The 19,565-nt window shown below is 40.4% G+C and overlaps 1 protein-coding gene and 1 pseudogene across 19 annotated transcripts in view; one reads left to right on the top strand and one right to left on the bottom strand.

Moving 5' to 3' along the window:
• LOC143681430 (LIM domain-binding protein 1-like) overlaps window positions 1-16,437 on the bottom strand; it is a 40,466-nt pseudogene extending 24,029 nt beyond the window's left edge.
• SRPK2 (SRSF protein kinase 2) overlaps window positions 9,771-19,565 on the top strand; it is a 341,198-nt gene continuing 331,403 nt past the window's right edge. For 7 of the 19 annotated variants that reach the window (XR_013175857.1, XM_077160609.1, XM_077160531.1 and 4 more), the window contains exons 1-3: window positions 9,772-9,830; window positions 17,278-17,332; window positions 19,052-19,112. Coding sequence is in view for 8 of the 19 variants with exons in the window: in XM_077160609.1 (XP_077016724.1) it covers window positions 19,055-19,112 (58 nt within the window). In the remaining 11 variants the exon portion in view is untranslated. Of the gene's footprint in view, window positions 9,831-17,142; window positions 17,192-17,277; window positions 17,334-19,051; window positions 19,113-19,565 lie in introns of those variants that run through there. The other 12 variants (XM_077160750.1, XM_077159670.1, XM_077159459.1 and 9 more) reach the window with 10 other exon arrangements.

Raw genomic sequence — 19,565 nt, 5'->3', positions numbered from 1 at the left:
AAGAGATGATGATCATACATCTATGTGATGATACTAAGAATTACTGAGTGCATGTGTAGAATGGAATGATTTCTAAATGTTGTGTTAATTTCTTTTCTTTTTTTTGATTAATAAAAAAAAATTAAAAAAAAAAAAGTAAACTAAATCTCAGGAAGACAAGTGGGTTGGTTTAGCTACTTTCAGATGCTATCGGGCCATCCATCTCCTGAGTCTTCCAGGACGCCGGGATGTCCAGGGATAGGAAACCTGATCCAATGGGCCCAAAAGGATCAGTGCTCACAACAGTAGCCAGTGACCTGGGATGCTGGGCACTGGTAGGGAAATCTGCCTTCTTCTGTCTTCCTTAAAACCGGTAGTGTTCCCAGTCTACTGTGATACTGCCTGACCACAGTATCACCGGGAGGGTGGCCAATATTGGCCCTCAAATAGGACAGTCAGCCATAATCCTATCTTACAATTAGATGGAAGGAAAGTGGCAAGAAATTCCTTACATAAGGCTTTTATAGTCTTTTATCAGGACAAACCCATAAAGGGTACTTGCACATTATGTTATTCTCAGGAAAACTGTCAAAAACTTCTTCCTCATGACTCTTCTTTACAGAAGAAGGCAAATATTTTAAATAATCCTCTTTTAAATACCACCCCCCATCCTCATTTAGAATCTATTGAAACCGACTGTGGCTGAATATATAACTTTTCTTCAAAATTATGCTCTCTTTTTAGCCCTCAGGAAATAGGAAAGTTTTAGAGGACAAAAGGTCCCCTCTTTTTCCTTATCCATAGAAAATGGGAAATGTCAACAGTCAATATAAACTAAAAGAGATAGGAGAGCATAACCCTTCAATTGGACTCTCAATTATACCATCCTTCAGTCTGTAAAAGACAGGGAAAGCAGTCAGAAATTCCCTATGCCCAGATATTTATGACTCTTTTTCAAGACAAAGACCTAAAAAAGACTTGTCACTTGTGTTATGCTCATGTTTCAATTTCTACCAAAGGAAAAAATACCTGTTTGTTAAAAAGCATGAGAAAATGTGCCACCAAGCTGGTTAATTGAAATAAGCTAAGGGAAATCACTCTGGAGAAAGGAAAACCTGTTCCAGGGTAGGTTAGTGGAAACCCTAAAGAGTAAACTAAAGCCCAGATTCCTGGGAAAATCCAATTTTATGGGCACCCATTTCATCCGCTGTATGCCCCTGACATTCGGAGATGGCTGCAAAGGCTCTCCATGGACCACAGACTCTACTAATGACTTATTAGAAACTGCCTTTTCTGACAATTAACAATCAAAACAAGGCTGAGGGGGAGGAGAAGGCAAAGAGAGGTAAGCAAGAGACCAGAGAACAAGCTCAGCTTTTTGCAGTTGCTGTTAACAGCGCCCTGCTCCTTCGAGGTCACCCAAATTGTAAGCTCCCGGCCTTAAGGACCCTACGTCATCTGTGAGTCAGTGGTCCACTGGCAAAGAAGGTGCCAGAAATCTCAGACAACCCTCAACCTCGGCCCATTAGGGCCGTACCTCAAGTGCCACCAACAGGGGCTTCCAGCCCAGGGACTACTCTGTCTCCTAAAGTGGGGGGCAGGACAGCCCCTTGACCCCTGCTCACAGCAAGTGAAGAAGACTCAGGGTGCCTGAGGCTGTGTATGGCTCTAGTGACTTCACATCTGACCAATTTAAAGGAGCCCCAGGTGACACTCGATGGAACAGGTAGGATTATTAATTTCTTTCTATTTTTTTTTTACATTTGCTCCCCCTATTATTTATTTTTATTCCATATGTTCTACTCTTCTGTTGATATAGTAGCTAAAAGGAGCATCAGACATAAGGTTTTCACATTCACAGAGTCTCATTGTGAAAGCTATATCATTGTTCAATCATCATCAAGAAACATGGCTACTGGAACACAGCACTACAGCACTACAGTCACATTTCAAAAAACACATCCACCCAATATTTAAAGCAGTTGAATGAAGAATCTGATGGTGGCATGGGGGTAGGGGAACGACTATGCAGAAGACAGTTTTACTCCAGTGAGGAAGTGGAAGAGGAGCTTGTTCACAGACCATGCAGAGTCTAAGAGAAAATTCTTAACAGGAGCCTCTGAACTGTTAATAATAATGAAAGCCCCCATTATTCTCTGTCCAAGGTACTGTAAGCAAGTGGGGCCACCCAACTGCATTAGACAGGGCATTTCTGTAACTGTAGCTAGTCATTATAGGACTATCCATTTGTACTTTTAGAAGACATTGGTCTATTTTTCAAAACTTCTCCCAATGAAAGTATTCTTTTTTTTTTTTTTTAAATGTTTCTCAGCCCATTTACTGGATACTTCCAACATCACTATGTTCTCTAAATTGATTTTAATGCTTGCCAGGAACTATTAGCAGATATGTTTACTCTTATAATTTTCAGTTTACTTATTTTAGACAGCTTAAATACTTTATTTCTAGTGGTGCTACATGTGCATATTTATGTAAATATACGACTATGTGCTGGTTTGAACTGATGTATGTACCCTAGAAAAGCCATGTTTAAATCCTAATCCCATTTTGTAAAGGCAGCAGTTTCTTATGTGATTTAATCAAGAGTAGTTGTTAAACTGGATTAGATGGAAGCGTGTCTCCACCCATTTGGGTGGGTCTTAATTGGTTTACTGGAGTCCTATAAAAGAGGAAACATTTTGGAGAATGAGAGATTCTGAGTGAACAGAGAAGTACAACATAGCCATGAGAAGCAGAGAGCCCACAAGCCAGTGACCTTTGGAGAGGAAGAAGGAAAACTCCCGGGTAGCTTCATGAAACAGGAAGCCAGGAGAGAAAGCTAGCAGATGATGCCTTGCTCACTATGTGCCCTTCCAGCCGAGAGAGTAACTGTGACTGTGTCTGCCATGTGCTTTCTTACTTGATAGAGAAACCCTGAACTTCATCAGCCTTCTTGAACCAAGGTATTTTTCCCTAGATGCCTTAGATTGGACATTTCTATAGACTTGTTGTAATTGGGACATTTTCTCAGCCTTAGAACTGTAACTAGAAACTTATTAAATTCCCCTTTTAAAAGTCATTCCATTTCTGGTGTATTGCATTCTGGCAGCTAGCAAACTAGGACAGACTGTCAACTCAGTTTTCTTCTTGGACATTTGATTGGAGTTTTTTTGCTCCAAGTTTCTCTTAAAGATGCTTTTCCTTTCTTGGACATTTGGATTTAGGTTACGAGAGCTTTGATTCCTTCCAGAAATTTCTCTTGCAGATGGAGAATCTGCCTGGTGATATGACTATGAAGAGAACTCTCATTCTTCATTATTTTTCTTTTGGTTGTTGGTTTAATGGTTTCCAGTTTTTTATACAAATACAAAATGGGCATGGGTAATGGCTTATGATCCATGAAAAGATGCTTCTTTTAGAGGAGTCAATGTGGAAAGAGAAGTGTATGTCATGTCCAGTGATTGTGTGAGTCCAAGCTTTCCTACTTAATGCAAAATGGGAATAGAAACTTTTACCTATGTCACAAGGTGGTTTTGAGAAAATATTTTAAAACTTGGTTTTGAAAACACTCTGTTAACCAGAAATTGCAAGATAAATATAATACATATTCCTAGCATATAGCTTTGTCCTGTGGATGCTCAAAAAACTTGTCAACTTCCTGACTTTGCAGAGGCATAGGTGCACTGTCAAACATGTCACAAATAAGTTTCATAGGATTATATGTACATAACGGTGGTAGATCATTATAAAATGACCCCAATGAAGCAGAACTCCCTGAATTCAAACCCTTGTTTGTGCTTTTGCCTCTCACAATGAATCTGGTCTGGTCTTAGAACTTGCTTAAACAAATAGTCCTCTGGCCAGATTTTTCTTTAGTGTATTTAAGAGTGCAGATGTACAACACAAACAGGGAATACACCTAATGTAAACCATAGGCTATAGTTTACAGAACAATTATAATAATATTCTTTCATCAATTGTAACAAAGTTACCACATTAACATAAGGTGTTAATAATAGGGGAGGAAGGACAGGGAATGTTTTGCATGATTTTCCAGTAAACTTAAAATTTTTATAATAAAAAAATAATAACTTCTAGAAATCTGCTATTTCTCCACCGTCAGCTCAGTTAAAGAACACTGAATTCCCAACAGGTGATAAAAGTTCATTGGTTCTGGAGAGTTTGGCTTGTGAAGGTCTGCAGATATAGGTTGTTTGCCTTGGGGCTGGTATAGGTAATTGTTAAGGCATTGTAGAGGTTTGGGGCATCTTAAAATTAGAGTCACTCTAAGAATAAATCTCAATGACAGTCAGATCATTTTGGGATAGTCACTAAAGATTCTTCAGAGAGAGTTTGAACTGCGTGGTTGAAGTGTCAGACACGAGGCTGCTCGAGTCTATAAGAAGGTCATCTGCCACTGTTGGGTCTGTTGCCATACTGATTCATTTAAACAGACTGTGGAGAGGAAGTGGTTCTTGCAGGGCATTAGAAACAACCTGTGGAAACTCAGACCTATTTGTCTACAACTACCCAGTGGTTTGTGTGCTGGGGTTACTGAGCTCCCCTAAGGAGATGGACCTCAATTCGGGAGATAAGTTTACTCTCTTAATTTTCAGTTCATTTGTTTTCAGACAGCTTGAATTAGTTCTATTAGTTCAATTGTACAAAAGAACAGATTTTAAACTCATTTTTTCTTCTATTCAACACATTATCATATGTCAGGAACTAATGATAGTCATTAAGGATACAAAGTTTGCTTTCAAGCAACACTTTTTTTAGCATTGCAACATGAAAATTCTGAAGGCACAATTAAATTATAATGTATTTATTGAGGGTATTTTTTTTTCTGAATTAAAACAAGGTCTGAGAATCAGGTGTGAATACTGGGGATGCCTTAAGATCAATGCCACTATTGGTACAATCATTTTGGAAAACTTTTTGGCAGTATCTACTAAAGCTAAACACAAACTGTTTTTGTTTCCTTGGCTGCTCAAGCAAATACCATGTCATGGGTATTGGCTTAAACAATGGGATTGTATTGGCTTACAGTTTTAAGGCTAAGAGAAATCCAAAACAAGGTGTCATCAAGGTGATGCTTTCTTCTTAAAGACTGGCATTCTAGGGCTGCCTGGTGATCCTTGTTTCTGGGCACTTCTGTCACATGGCAATGCACGTGGCATCCTCTTCTGGCATCTCCTTTCTCTTCTGGATTCCACTGAACTTCAGTTTCTTGCTTCCCTTGGCTTTTCTTCTTTGTCTAAATTCCATTCTATTTATAAAGGGCTCCAATAATAGAATTAAGACCATCCCGAATGAATTGGGCCACACCTTAACTGAAGTAGCCTCATCAAAAGTTTTGTTTACAATAGGTTCACACCAATAGGAATGAATTAAATTTAAGAACATGTTTTTTCTGGGGTACATAGCTTTAAACCACCATACAGATATACCATATGAATCAGCAATTTCGTTTCCGGGGATATATATATGTCAACAAAAGACATGTAGAAGAATGTTCATAGCAGCACTACTCAAAACAGTCATAAACAGGAGACAAGCCAGTTACCCATTACTGGTAGAATCATTTATCTGTCAGTCTTAGGAGATCAGAAATTATTAATTAATTAATTAATTAATTAATTAATTTTTGGGGTGCATGGTCCAGGAATCAAACTCAGGCCTCCCGCATGGAAGAGAAATTATTTACTTTTGATTATAGTTCAGCCCCCCCACCTTTTTTCTCATGGGTGGGCACCGAGAATCAAACCCAGGTCTCCAGCATGGCAGGTGAGAATTCTGCCACTGAACCACCTTTGCACCACCCAGCCCATTATTTTTTACAAAGAAAATTTAACATAAAGAATTGTTTGGTTGAACAGATGTTGCAAAAATTTTTTTAAAATATGAAAAAGAGGACATTGAGCTAACAGTAATAATTCAGGAATCAGCTATCACCTTGGGTTGGAGAACCAAGTAAAGAGGTTGGGGTTATTAGATCTTATGGGTTTAAAGGATGAAGCTGAGACTCAGATCTTTGAGGAGGAGGTGCTGACCTGCGTTGATGGTTCCTCTAACGGGACACAATGAGACTGATTTGGGTTGTACAATAAAATTTGAGGCTGGAACCAACTTGCCAAGGTAAATGGCCATAATTGAGATAATGTTGACAAAAAAGCAAGCAAAGAGGAAGGAGCAAGTCCCTTCCGTCCTTTTCAGCCTCTCAGTTTTCTTCTAGTGCCCAGCTTGTAGAACTAATGGGAACCCAATAGTTAGCCAAGTCATAGCCCCAGCATTACAAAGCTGAGAATACAAGGGTGGGTTTGGGGCTAAGAGAGAGTAATTTAATAAATGGCACTAATGGATTTTTAAAATGTGATATATTCAAGTATTGGAATGCTATACAGGAATGAGAATAAGCAAAACATGACTAAATACAGCAAACAACATGAATAAGCTTAACTTTGAGCAAAAGAAGCCAAATAAAATCTTAAATTTCATTTGATATATTAGCCCTAAGTGAAAATGGTTTATTAATGAGGAGAAGTGCTTTATTAATACATTAGTGAACAATGCTCTGAGCAAGCAGATCCTGTCTATTATTTTGTTTTTCACAGAAAATTATTTAGGTCCCTCTCCAAACCCACACTCGAGCCTCATATTAAGGAACACTTTTGGAATGAAACCTCTATTCCCACTTCCCCATTCAAACTTTTGAATAAACATTTTTTTTTTCAAATACCAAAAAACACAAAGGAAATGCAAACATCCTTATTTTGATCATTCCGTTCTACATATAAATCAGTACGAATAAACATTTTTTAAAAGTGGGGGAAGAAGAGCAGGAAATGGCAGTCAGTTCTGATTTTCCTTGTTTTGTAATATAAAAATATATCCACATTTACCTTTAGATATTAGCTAGGCCCACCCAACTCAGGTTGATCAAACACCAAAAACCCCTCCAATGCTTGTTTTGATTGTAATAGCTCTAGTTTCTAATAAATAAACATTAAGGAGAACAATGTTATAAAACTTCAAAAAGATAGCTACCTCCTTTTTCTAAGAGAATGTAGTGTTTGTGCACTTTAGGGCTGTCAATTTACGGTTGTTTTCTCCAAGACTTGCCTCAACACATTTTACTACCTTAATCCAATCCTGATTTAGGACACAACTCCGTGTTCTCAGTGTCATATCGCATCACTGTGTTAACATAATTCTAGCTTTATTGTAATGGATCTTGTGCTGGTCTGAATCTGTGGTGGACCCCAGAAAAGCCATGCCCTTTGATCCTCATTCAATATTGCTGGGTGGGGGCATTTTGATTGTTTCCATGAAGATGTGACCCACCCAATTGTGGGTGGTAATTTTTGATTAGATGATTTCCATGGAGGTGTGTCTCCACCCACTGATGGTGGAGTTGCTTGCTGGAATCCTTTTAAAGAGGAAACACTTTGGAGAGTCCCTTTTTGGTAGAGCCAGGAGAATAAGCTAGCAGATGACACCGTGTTCACCATGTGCCCTTCCAGATGAGAGAGAAACTCTGACTGTGTTCGCCATGTGCCCTTTCACTTGAGAGAGAAACTGTGAACTTCATCGGCCTTCTTGAACCAAGACGTCTTTCCCTGGATGCCTTCGATTGGACATTTCTATAGACTTGTTTTAATTGGAACATTTTCACAGCCTTAGAACTGTAAACTAGCAACTTATTAAATTCCCCTTTTTAAAAGCCATTCTGTTTCTGGTATATTGCATTCTGGTAGCTAGCAAACTAGAAGAGATCTGAACATTTTTTAAGATCATGAATTTGAAATTAGAAGGGAGAGAATTAAATGATACATTTTCAGCAATATTTTGAAGAAAGGATGAGGTTTTATCAAGGTAGCTTTCCCTCTGGCTTTTTTTTTTTTTCCTTAACACAGTCTTCTACCTTCAACATTATACATGAACTTTCCAGTTTGGTAAGTTTTTACTTTTTCCAGTGTGGCACACTATGTGGCATTATGTGTTTGAAAGGACACTAATTCACAATTTAGATCAACATCATGAAGGTGAACACAGCTGATGTCCTTCTTACTGTTTCCCTCCAGCTGCTCCCTAGAAGCTTTAGGATAAAATTTGTTCAACCACACTGTTTAAATAGTAGTCGTGCTGGACAGAAGCACAAAGTTGGAACAGCACCCAGACAAGATACAGGAGAGAAACACACAGCTCTGAGCACAGGTGAGTGGGTACACCAGGTGTGTTGTTTCTGGTGCTGTATTTTACTGCTTACATGTCAAATCAGTTTGTCAGAACACAAAAATGAGCCTGTGGTTTAGCAACCTAAAATACTAGAGTGCTCAGAGATGGAAAGACAGTATAGCAACATGGGTTCAGAACTCCAATAGAAACCGAATGATGAATATCCACTCCATATTTGGTCTCCCTTGTCAATCTATCATTTTCAGCCTCCCTCCTCCCTTGTCATATATATATATATATATATATATATATATATATAGTCATATATGTTATTCTAGCAAAAAAAAAAAACACATTAATTTTGATGCCTGGAAACATTGACTTAAGTTTTGCTGAAGGACTTGAAGCTAATAAAGGTTCTTTTTTCAGTCTCTGAGACTGGGTGCTAAGTGATATAAAGACGATTTATTCAGCAACACCAGCTGAGCAACTCTGGGGTGCCAGATTCGGTGGGGCACATTAGTGAGCTGGATGGACCTGACTTATTGTACTGAGGAAGGCCTATTTTTCTCCCTTTGATTTCTCAAGTCTGGGTGGTGAAAAGGTAGGGGCTGGGTGTTATACTGCCCCAGGTTTTTAAGGAACCAAACAAAATGTGAAGAGAACTGGGGATAACTTAACTGGGAAGCTACTTTATTTGCTAATAAGGGAGGTGGAAGAATCACTTCTCTCTGTTTTGTTCTGCCAAGGATTTCATCTCAGAGCTGTTGCACAATAGAGATACAAACCTAAGTTTCTAACATGTTCCATGTTTTTGTTCGTTTGTTTAACTGTGAACAAAAACATATTCAGCTTATTTCTATATTTTATACTGGATTTTTTCCACAGCCACAGTAAAATAAGAAGCCAAATTGTTACACTCAGAGAGTTCAAGTATTTGAGAACTGAGACTCTATCATGGCTACATCCATGTCTAAATGTTTGGAAGGAATGTCACCCTAGGTGGGACAATTCAGCATAGTTTATTATGTCCGGGCCATCTGATCTATTTAGATACATGTTGACATATTTGTCAATATTCTAAATCCATCCTAATCCAGCCCTTGGGAAATCTTCAGGAGTCATTTTTCAGCTGGCTTATATAAGACTCTTAAATACAGGAGGCATTTTATTTATAACAGATTTATTACAGTTGATGATTTTCTCAAGCTAGGATATCTAGTCCACATTCCCTTTTCTTAAGTATGAATGTTAAACGGAAATTACCTTTCATTTCTATGGTTTAAACAAATGGTAGAAGGAGCGGTTTTCCCAAGGATTCTCACTATAACTTGTAAAGCAGAGGCACTTAAAAGAAACAAAGAATGACCCCTTGTGGTGATTTGAAAATATGTTCACACATCCTTTGATAATCCTCCAGTCGAGAGGTGGAGCTTAATTCTCCTCCTTTGAGCACACACTGTACTTAGTTACTTATTTCTAAGGAATAGAATGTGGCAGAAATGATGGAATGTGACTTCACGCGTAGGTCATAAAAGATCATACAACTTCTGTTTGTTCTCTCTTGGGTGACTCACTCTGGGGGAAGCCATCTGCCATGCCATGAGAACACTCCGGCAGTCCCATGGAGAAGTCCTGGTGGTGAGGAACTGAGGCTTCCTGCCTATACACATGTGAGTGAGCTGTCTTTGTAGCAGGGCTTCCAGCCTCAGTTAAGGCTTCAGGTGATAGTAGCTTGAGCTGATACCCTTTTTTTTTTTTTTAAATATTTAAAATGAGTTTTTAATTTCAGAGTAGTTTCATATTTACAAAGAAGTCACAAAGATAGTCCCTCACACCCAGTTTCCCCGAATATTAATATATGACCCTGGTATAATACCTTTGTCACAATTAATGAACCAATATGGATACATTACTAATCTTTATTCTCTTTTCATCGGTTTTGATCTAATGTCTTTTTTTCTATCCCAGGACATTCAGGAGATCACATTACATTTAGTTGTCATGTCTCCTTAGGCTCCTGTTGGACGTGATAATTTTTCAGACTTTCCATGTTTTGCATAATAACTTAAAAATTTTTTTTGTTTTACTTTGAAATAAATTCAAATTTACAGGACAGTTGCAAAAATTATACAAAACCCATACAGAGAACTCCAACATACCCTCATCCAGACACCCAGATCTACCAACTTCTAACATTTTTCCACATTTGTCATGTCATTCTGTCTTTACCTATCTATATATCTATCCATCCATCCATCTATCTATTTAGGTTGTAGGTTGTATCCCAGATGACATTTTGACTCTTCAGCTAAGCTATTCTCAAATTCCTGGACCAGAAACTGAGACAATTTTTTTGTTATTTTAGGCTGCTAAATTCGGGGGTAAGTTTTTACGCAGCAATAGATAATACATCCCTAATATGTATATTTATGTGTACATATATGGACAGCTAATATTTATTGAAAACTTAGTTTCAATAAAGTTGAAAACTATGGACTTGTTCTAGTTTGCTAGCTTCCGGAATGCAATATACCAGAAACAGAATGGCTTTTAAAAAGGGGGATTTAATAAGTTAAGAGTTTACAGTTCTAACGCTGAGAAAATGTCCCAATTAAAACAAGTCCATAGAAATGTCCAATCTAAGGCATCCAGGGAAAGATATCTAGATTCAAGAAGGCTGATGAAAGTCATGGTTTCTTTCTCAAGTGGAAGGGCACATGGCAAACATGGTCTGGGTACATTTATCATCTGGAAGGGCATATAGCAAACACAGCATCATCTGCTAGCTTTTTCTCCTTGCTTCCTGTTTCATGAAGCTCCCTGGGAGACATTTTCCTTCTTCATCTCCAAAAGTTGCTGGCTGGTAGACTCTGATTCTCAGGGCTATGTCGTTCTTCTCTGCTCTCTCTGAATCGCTCTCATTCTTCAAAATGTTTCCTCTTTTATAGGACTTCAGAAACCAATCAAGACCACCCAATGGGTGGAGACATGTCATCACCTAATTCAGCTTAACAACTACTCTTGATTAAATCACATCTCCAGGGAGATGTTCTGATTACAGCTTCAAACATACAGTATTGAACAGGGATTATTCTAACTTTATGAAATGGGATTTTGATTAAACATGGCTTTTCTAGGGAACATATATCCTTTCAACCAGCACATTATCTAAGCATTTTTATGTGAAATAACTCATTTCTCGTAACAAACTTCAAGGTAGGCAATATTATTATCTGAATTTTGCAGATTGGGCAGCTGAGACATAGAGAGACTGAGTTACTTGTCCAAGATTACTGCAACTTGGCAATGAAGAACTAGAGTGTGAACTCTGGCAGTCAAGCTCTACTACTTTACACTAACTGCTACATTACACTGCTATTGCAATGATGCTAGTGCCACTGAGAAATACCCTATGATGAGAAAACAATTGACAGGTTTAAGCTTCATAGTAAAAGTACAGATTAGATATAAGGAAACTTTCCTAAAACCTGATAATCTCAGAGGGCATTTAAAAGGAGGCTAATTTTCATATTTCTTTCCTAGTTTAAAGAACTAAAATCTTGTCAGCAAGACTGCTTTAAGGTCTTTAATTAAATGTCACCTCAGGGACACCTTCCTTGATCACCTTATACAAACCCTTCCTAAAAGGTCTGTTTTATTTTTCTACCTAGAAGTCATTACCGTCTAGTAAAAACAGTATATATTTCACATATTTATTTTGTTTATTGCCTGTTTCCTGTGAGTAGAATGTAAGCTCCATGAGAACAGGAAGATTTGGATATCTTTTGTTCACTGGTGTAGACTCAGTGCCTACAATAATGCCTTTGATAAGTATTTGTTGAAAAATGAGTGCAAAAGATCAAGCAAGTAGATTGGTGTATGTCTCGCTCAACTAAGGTCAATAATTATCTATTGAATATGTTATTTGATTATAATAATGACCTCTGAGGACTGGTATTAAGTAACTTGCCTAAGGTTTTGCAGAAATTAAATGGCAGAAACCAGTTTCAACACTGTGTTAAGGGAAAGAAGTTAGTCACAAAAGGCCACATGTGTAATTCCATTTATATGAAGTGAACAGAATAGGCAAGTCCATAGAGACTGAAAGCAGATTAATGCTTACCTAGTTTGGGAGGAAATGGGGAGCTATGCTAGTGGGTGTGAAGTTTCTTATAGAGGGGTTAAAAATATTAAAAAATTAGATTGTTGGTGATGGTTACAAAACTTTGTGACTATACTAAAAAACTTTTAAATTGTATACTATAAAAATAGATGAATTGTACGGTATATGAATTATATCACATTAAAGTTGCTAAAAGAAAAAATTAAAGAAACCAGTTTCAAACTCAGATCTCTTTGGCTTCAAAATGTTAAGAAAGAACCCCAACTGAAGAAACGGCTGGTTCTGAGATTGAGTTAGGGAATGCACAGTTTCCTGGAACATCTTGTGTTAAAAAGTAAAGAGGTGATCAAAAACTGATAGGGAGGGCAGGCCATGGTGGCTCAGCAGGCAGAGTTCTCACCCGCCATGCAGGAGACCCAGGTTTGATTCGTGGTGCCTGCCCATGCAAAACCAACAACAACTGTTAGGGAGGGCATATTTAACATCCTCTGGTTGAGGCAGCGTCAGTTCTCTGAGCTTCTTCTGTGGCTCTGGTTACTGGCCTGTCCTAACAGCATGTCCCCATATGCTAGTTTTCTCTCCTGCCTCAAACCAGGAAAGCAAGCTATTTCCTGCCCTCAGGCCAAGGGAATACTGGCATCTCTGGACTTGCTGAAAGGAGAAAAAGAACAGCAGGGAGCAATTGGACATATTGATGAAGTACAAAATGAAACAGTGATTATGAAAGTAGAACAGCAATATAGAAAACCCTGCCAGCTATTCTTTCAGAAGAGGTCAGAATTGATCACCAAAATCCCAATTTTGGAGTAGAAACATCTGTTACCATCCATAAGTGTCTGCATGCTTTGGAAAAGGGGATGAAGGGGTGCTGCATTATTAACCAGAGTTAAAGTAACAGATCTTGAAAATATTAAGTCAGGTTACAGAACAGATTTTTATTTTGATGAAAATCTTTACTTTGAAAATAAAGTTGTTTCCAGTGAATTTCATCTGAATGAGAGTGGTGGTCCATTTTCAAGGTTGATGGAAATCTTGAAAGAATTTGACAAAATGTTCAAGTCAAAACAGAATAAACCCAGGAGGAAGAGGCAGCATGAAGAACCAGAGAACTTTTTTTTTTACTTGGTTGGCTGACCATTCTGAGGCAGGTGCAGATGAATTAGGAGAGGTGTTTTGGTTTGTTAAAGTTGCAAAAACAGAACATACCATAAATGGGTTGGCTTTAACAATGGGGATTTGTTTTTTTTTTACAAATTTATAGTTCTAAGGCCATGAAAATGTCCCAGCAAGGCTTCAATAGGATATCTTCTCTGAAGAAAGGTCACTGGCATCTGGGGTTCCTGTCAGATAGCAAGGCAGAGGGCCAGTGTCTGCTCGTCCTTTGCTCCCAGGTTTCACTGCTTTCAGCTCCTGGTTTCAGTAACTTCCCCTCTGAGCTTCTGTGGGTCCTCTTTTATCATTTCCTGTGTTTTTCTAAGTTCTATCCGAACTTCTCTGGGTGTTTCTGTCTCTGAGCACTCTTGGCTTTTTATGTCCTTTATCCTCTCATAAAGGACTTCCATTAAAAGGATTAAGACTCACCTTGAATGGGGTGGGTCACATGCCAGTTGAAATAACTTAACCAAAAGGTCCCTCTTACAACAGGTCTGCACTCACAGGAGTGGACTAAAAGAACATGGCCTTTTCTAGGGTACATAACCGCTCTAAACCAGCATAAGAGGTCATCAAAGTTGATATTTGGCCAAATCTATTAGAGTACTATTTGGTTTCTGATATAGATGATATAAAAGGGGAATGCCACTTGATTAACATAGATAGGATTATAAAATCATTACTCTATAATCACTCTAGTAATAAATGATTCAGGCAAGCATCATCAATGGATGCTTAACCATTGGGTTGAAGATTATTGGGAAAAAGGATACTCACACAGGCTTGAAGTATTACCCCATACATAATCTTTTTTAATTGAAGAGAAATTCACATAACATAAACACATTTTAAAGTGAACAATTCAGTGGCATTTAGTGCATTCACAATGTTGTGTATCCACCATCTCTTTCTAGTTCCAGAACACTTTTATCACTCCAAAAATAAACTCCAGATCCATTAAGTAGTCACTGGCTTCTTTCACTTAGCCTAATGTTTTTTTACGTTTATTCAAGTTAACACATGTATCAGTGCTTTATTCCTTTTTATGGCTAAATAATATTTCCATTGTATGTATAGGCTGTATTTTGTTTATCCATTCATCTGCTGGTGGACATTTGGACTGTTTCTACATTTTGACTACTGTTAATAGTGTTGCTAAGAACATTATGTATAAGTTTCTATTCAAGTCCCTGTTATCAGCTCTTTTGGTTATATACGTAGAAGTGGAATAGCAAGGTCATATGTTAATTCTGTGTTTTTTTGAGGAACCAAACCAAACTGTTTACCAGAGAAGCTGTACCATTTTACATTCACACCAGCAGTGTACAAGGGTTCCAGTATCTCCACATTCTTACCAACTTATTCTCCTTTTTTTTTTTTTGTTATGGCCAGCCCAGTGGATATGACCTGATATATCACTGTGATTTTGACTGCATTATCCTAATGACTAATGATGTTCGGCATCTTTTCAGGAGCTTGCTGGCCATTTGCATACCTTCCTTGGAGAAATGTCTATTTAAATACTTTTTCCCATTTTTTAAAAAAACTCAGATTACTTTCTAAAGACAAAGGGAAAAAGGTACCTTTGTCATGGAGACATGATTAAATGTAACATCACCAATAATGTGTCCCGGCCCACGGGACGATCAACCGAGGCTCGAACTCCTGTGAGGGAAGAATGGCATGAGACAAAGAGACGCGAAGAACGGCAGCAAGACAAATATTCTGATCAAGCTGCAGAAGTTTATTGAGGAGGCTGGGTATATATACTCTAGAAGGAGAGGGGGTGGCTAGTAGGGATGGTGGTGATCTGGGATTGGTGGCTGCTGTTGCTAGGGCAGAGGGCAGATGTACTGTTAGTACTTTTGGCGCGAACTTTAGGCGCGAACTACTATTACTTCCGTGAAGAAGGCTGATTATAGTTTAGGCTGTTCTTTGTTTCAGCCCTGGCGGCCATGTTGCATGTTTCCGGCATCGCTGAGGGTGGAATTTATACATGCTACTTTAATTGTCCCCAACAATAATGGAACAAACTGACTTCATATCCCTTCTGACATGACGTCCTTAAGACATATCACCTATACAGTACAATTGACAAAATGATGTATCCTTAATCTAATCAGACACTCCAAACTGAAGAATATTTTGCCAAATAGTAGCACTGGATTCTTAAAAAAAAATTTCACTTTCATGAAAGAAAGAAAGAAAAAAACCTCAGGAATTACTGTAGACTAAAGGAGCTTCAAAAGACATGACAACTAAATGCAATGCATGGTCCTTAATTGTATCCTGGATTGGAAAAAAACCAGACATTTAAAAAACCCAAATACAGCCTATATTGTACAGATAATCCTATTGTATTAGCATTAAATTTTCCTGAGGTGATAATGGAATTCTGGTTATGTAGATTCATTGTTCTTAGGAGATAAATATTGAAATATTTAGGGGTGAAGGGTAACACAAAAACACAAAGGCTCAGTAAATAAAGCAAACTTGATGAAGTGTTAAAAATTGGTGAATATGAGTGTTCATTATATTTTTCTCATGATTTCTGTAGGTTTGATATTTTTGAAAATAAAAAGTTGAGTAAGTTTCAAAATCTAAATGGACTTCCTGTTCCCTTGGAGTTACTATTTTTAGAATGAGATTAACCAGTTCTGTCAAAGATGAAATTGTATAATCAAGGAGGGCCTAAATGTTCAGGACGTATATGTTTCAAAACTACTGTAATTATATAAATTGTAATTATCATCTGTTCCACCACCAACTTGATTCACATCTTTATCAGGCAACTTGGCAAGATGGCAAGAATTTGGAGTCAGCCAGGCCTGAATTTTGATCCTGACTTGGGTAAACTGTTTAACCTCTTCAGGACTCCGTTTCCTCATTTTAGGATGGAAAAAATAACCACTTGGTGGGCTTGTTGTATTAAATTGTTATACACGTAGCATTTATCGAACTGGGCTTCAATTCATGTACAAAAGCTTCACCTTACTTTCCATGCTATCTTCATCTTTTCCTTCAATAAACTCATACAATCCTGAGGAGAGAGGTAAGAGTGAGAGGTAAAAGTGACTTCTCCAAGGTCACACAGCTAGCCAAGATCCAGGTTTCCTAGCTCTTTTTGGTCCTGTGCCCTTTCCACGCTCGCTGGAGAGGAGCAAACGGCGCTCATGGGGATGCAAGGATGTAGAGGAGCAAAGGGAGAGAAGAGGCCGCGGGAAGAGAGGTGGTGTGAGACCCGTGGAAGCACTGGTCAAGGAAGGGCTCATGGAGATGCGGGCGGAGCGACCAGCCGGGGTACGGAAGGGCGACGTGGTAACTGGCAATGGAGGGTCGCAGGGGCCGGGTGCCTCACAGTAGAGGGCGGTCTGGGCCAGACGTGGAGGCGCAGGTGGCGGAGGCCCGGGCCGCCGGCTGCGGTGGGAGAGGCTATGAGCCGGAATGACTCCTGTACAGGTGGGCGGGTGGGTGCGGAGAAAGCGGGAGGGGCGCGGGCGCAGGGGTCGGAACTGTAGGGCGGGTGGGATGGGTGGGGGCGGGGCGGGGGCGGGTCTTGTCGGGCCCCCTGCGGGAGCGGCGGCAACGGCGGCGGCGCAGGCGCGGTTCCCGCCTCCTCCCGGGTGGCGGAGCGAGTGGAGGCTGCAGCCGGCCGGGCTGGGCTCCCGCGTCGCCGCCGCCGCTGCCGCCGCAGCCGCTGAAGACCCCCGCCCCCCGCCTCCCGCCTCCGCCGCGTCAGGATGAGCTCTCGGAAAGGTGAGTGGCCCGCGCCGTCCCTTCCTCCCGGCCGCGCGGCCCCGCAGGCCGGCTGCCGACCGTTAATGTGTCTTCTCTTCCCCCAGTGCTGGCCATTCAGGCCCGAAAACGGAGGCCGAAAAGAGAGAAACATCCGAAAAAGTGAGTCCACGCTGCGTTCGCCCCTGGGGCCTCCGCACCCGCCTAGTCGGGGGGAGCCCGCGGCCGCGCGGGGGAAAGTTGCCCATGATCTCCCGGCCCGGCGGGCGGGCTGATCTCCCGGGACGCCGGCGCTCGGCTCCTGCGCGCCCCGCGGGCGGCCTGGGGGGAGGGGCGGGCGGGGGCGGGGCTCTCATGAACCCGTGGCCGGCTTGCCGAGCACCCGTGGACCCCCTTGTACCCTCGGGCCCTTCGGCTCCGCGGGTGGGAGGCGCCGGGCGTGCGCACCCCTTCCCTGCGCGCCGAGCTGGCCCGGAGGTCGGGGGCGCGGGCCCTTCTCTGGAGGGGCGGTGGCGTCCCCATTCCCGGCGCGCCCGGTGCGAGAGAGGCTGCTGAGAGGCTCCCACCTGGTGACTGGGGCGAAAGAGGAAGAGGCGCCGAGTGTGCGGGAGAGAGTGTGTATTGCCTTCTCTTCCTCTCCAACCCCCGCCTCTCGGCCTTTCTGCTGAAAACCCAAGCTGGTTGTCAAGTGGCTTGCCTCGGGCGTGTTCTTGGCGCGAGTTCAACCCCGAGACCAGTGCGTTTGAGCGCTCGGGTTTTCGTTCCAAACTTTATGCTCGAGTCGAGCCTGACTTCAGCTTGCGGGCTGCGCGGGGCTGGTGGGCGTGTGCGCGGGCGGGGGGGGGCGGTCCCTGGCGCGCCTTTTAGCCCTTCATTGTGCCCGGGAGTTGAAGCATAGGGCGGTGATATTTAAAACGTGCCAGCCAGCCAGCCAGCCACCTCCAGCCTGGCGGCCTACTGGAGTTGGAGCGTCCGGTGCCCGAGAAGCCTTTCCTGGAGAGCTGCTAGGAGACCACAGAGCGCCGCCCCTTTTTCTTGTTTCTTTCTTTCTTTTTTTTTTTTTGCGATTAGTTTTTCTGATCTAGAAGTATTTCCTCCTTCTTTCTCTACATTTGCTACTTCGTTCTTACTTTTGAGCAAAAATATTCTGGGTGGCGTTTTTGGGGCTGTGGGGGAAGAGAATTGATCATCTTTAAATAAAATTACAAAGCATTTCTTGTTTGTTTACTTTGGGGGGCTAACCCGCAGCACTTACAGGTGTTTTTTTCCTTCATGTTCGCCTTGGTCTCTGCCCAGTGAACTTTCATACCCATTGGCGAGGTTTAAGAAAACTGGCTAAGTCGTTATTAATGTGGTAGTATACTGTGACAGGATTTTGTTCATTTAAAACGGAACATAATTCTAAAGTACTGTTAGAGTTTCATGAAATGTGGATGTCGAAATAAAAATGCATCTCTTAAGTTATTAAAGTAAAGAAAAAGTACTTATTAAGGGTGTGAAGATTTGGTGAAATTGGGTCTTGGATTCTTGAGCTATTAAGATGCAATGGATTTTTGGTAGTTTGTGCTTTAAAAAATTACTGCTAACTTTCAATAAAAACTTCAGTGAGTAACAGAAGCTTAGCCCAGAAGTAAGGAGAACTTAGGATCCTAAATGAGTACTGGGTTTTAACAACAGCTTTCAGTTCAAACCATTGGTTTTATTTCCACAAAGCTCTTTATGTTCAGAAATGTAAAAAGGAGTTGAGAAAAAGCATGGCTGCATTTTGTGAATAGCTTTGTGTGTATGTATATTATGTTTTTGGGTATTATATATGCATACATGTAGAAAAACGATTTTAATTAAATAAGTCAACATGTATTTCATATTTTCATATTTCAGGGTATGACTTTCCTAATGGCCAAGAGCCTTTTTATGGTGTGCTGCAGTTTGGATTTATGTGGTATGTTTATAATAAATTAGAATATATCCACAGTATTCAGCTTTTACTCTCACAGATTAATTTACAGATTTCTTCTACTGTGTATTGTATACATGTGATAAGATTTGAGGGGGAGAAGCCCAGCTAATGAGTAAATAAACTGGTGGGTCTGCGAGTTACTTAGCAAGAGGAAGACCAGCCCAATTATTTAACTGATTGAGGGATTTTTCACTTAATTCTTTGAATCAAAACATTAGTATTTTAAAGAAATGCTTGATATGATTTAATTGTTCATATGTTCAGCAAGTATTTGAATGTCTCTTCTCGGAGGTGGTGATATAGCTTTGAACAAGCCAAAGGTCCTCTTGAAGCTTAAATTCTGTGGTTGTTTGGAGGGATCAACAAAAAGAACAACAAATGAAGAAAATTTAATAATTTAAGAGTGCTGAGGGGTAGGAAGAAAATTAAGATGAA

Source organism: Tamandua tetradactyla, chromosome 1 (genome assembly GCF_023851605.1).
Source record: "Tamandua tetradactyla isolate mTamTet1 chromosome 1, mTamTet1.pri, whole genome shotgun sequence".
NCBI lineage: Eukaryota > Metazoa > Chordata > Mammalia > Pilosa > Myrmecophagidae > Tamandua > Tamandua tetradactyla.
This window is presented reverse-complemented; position numbering and strand designations above follow the sequence as displayed.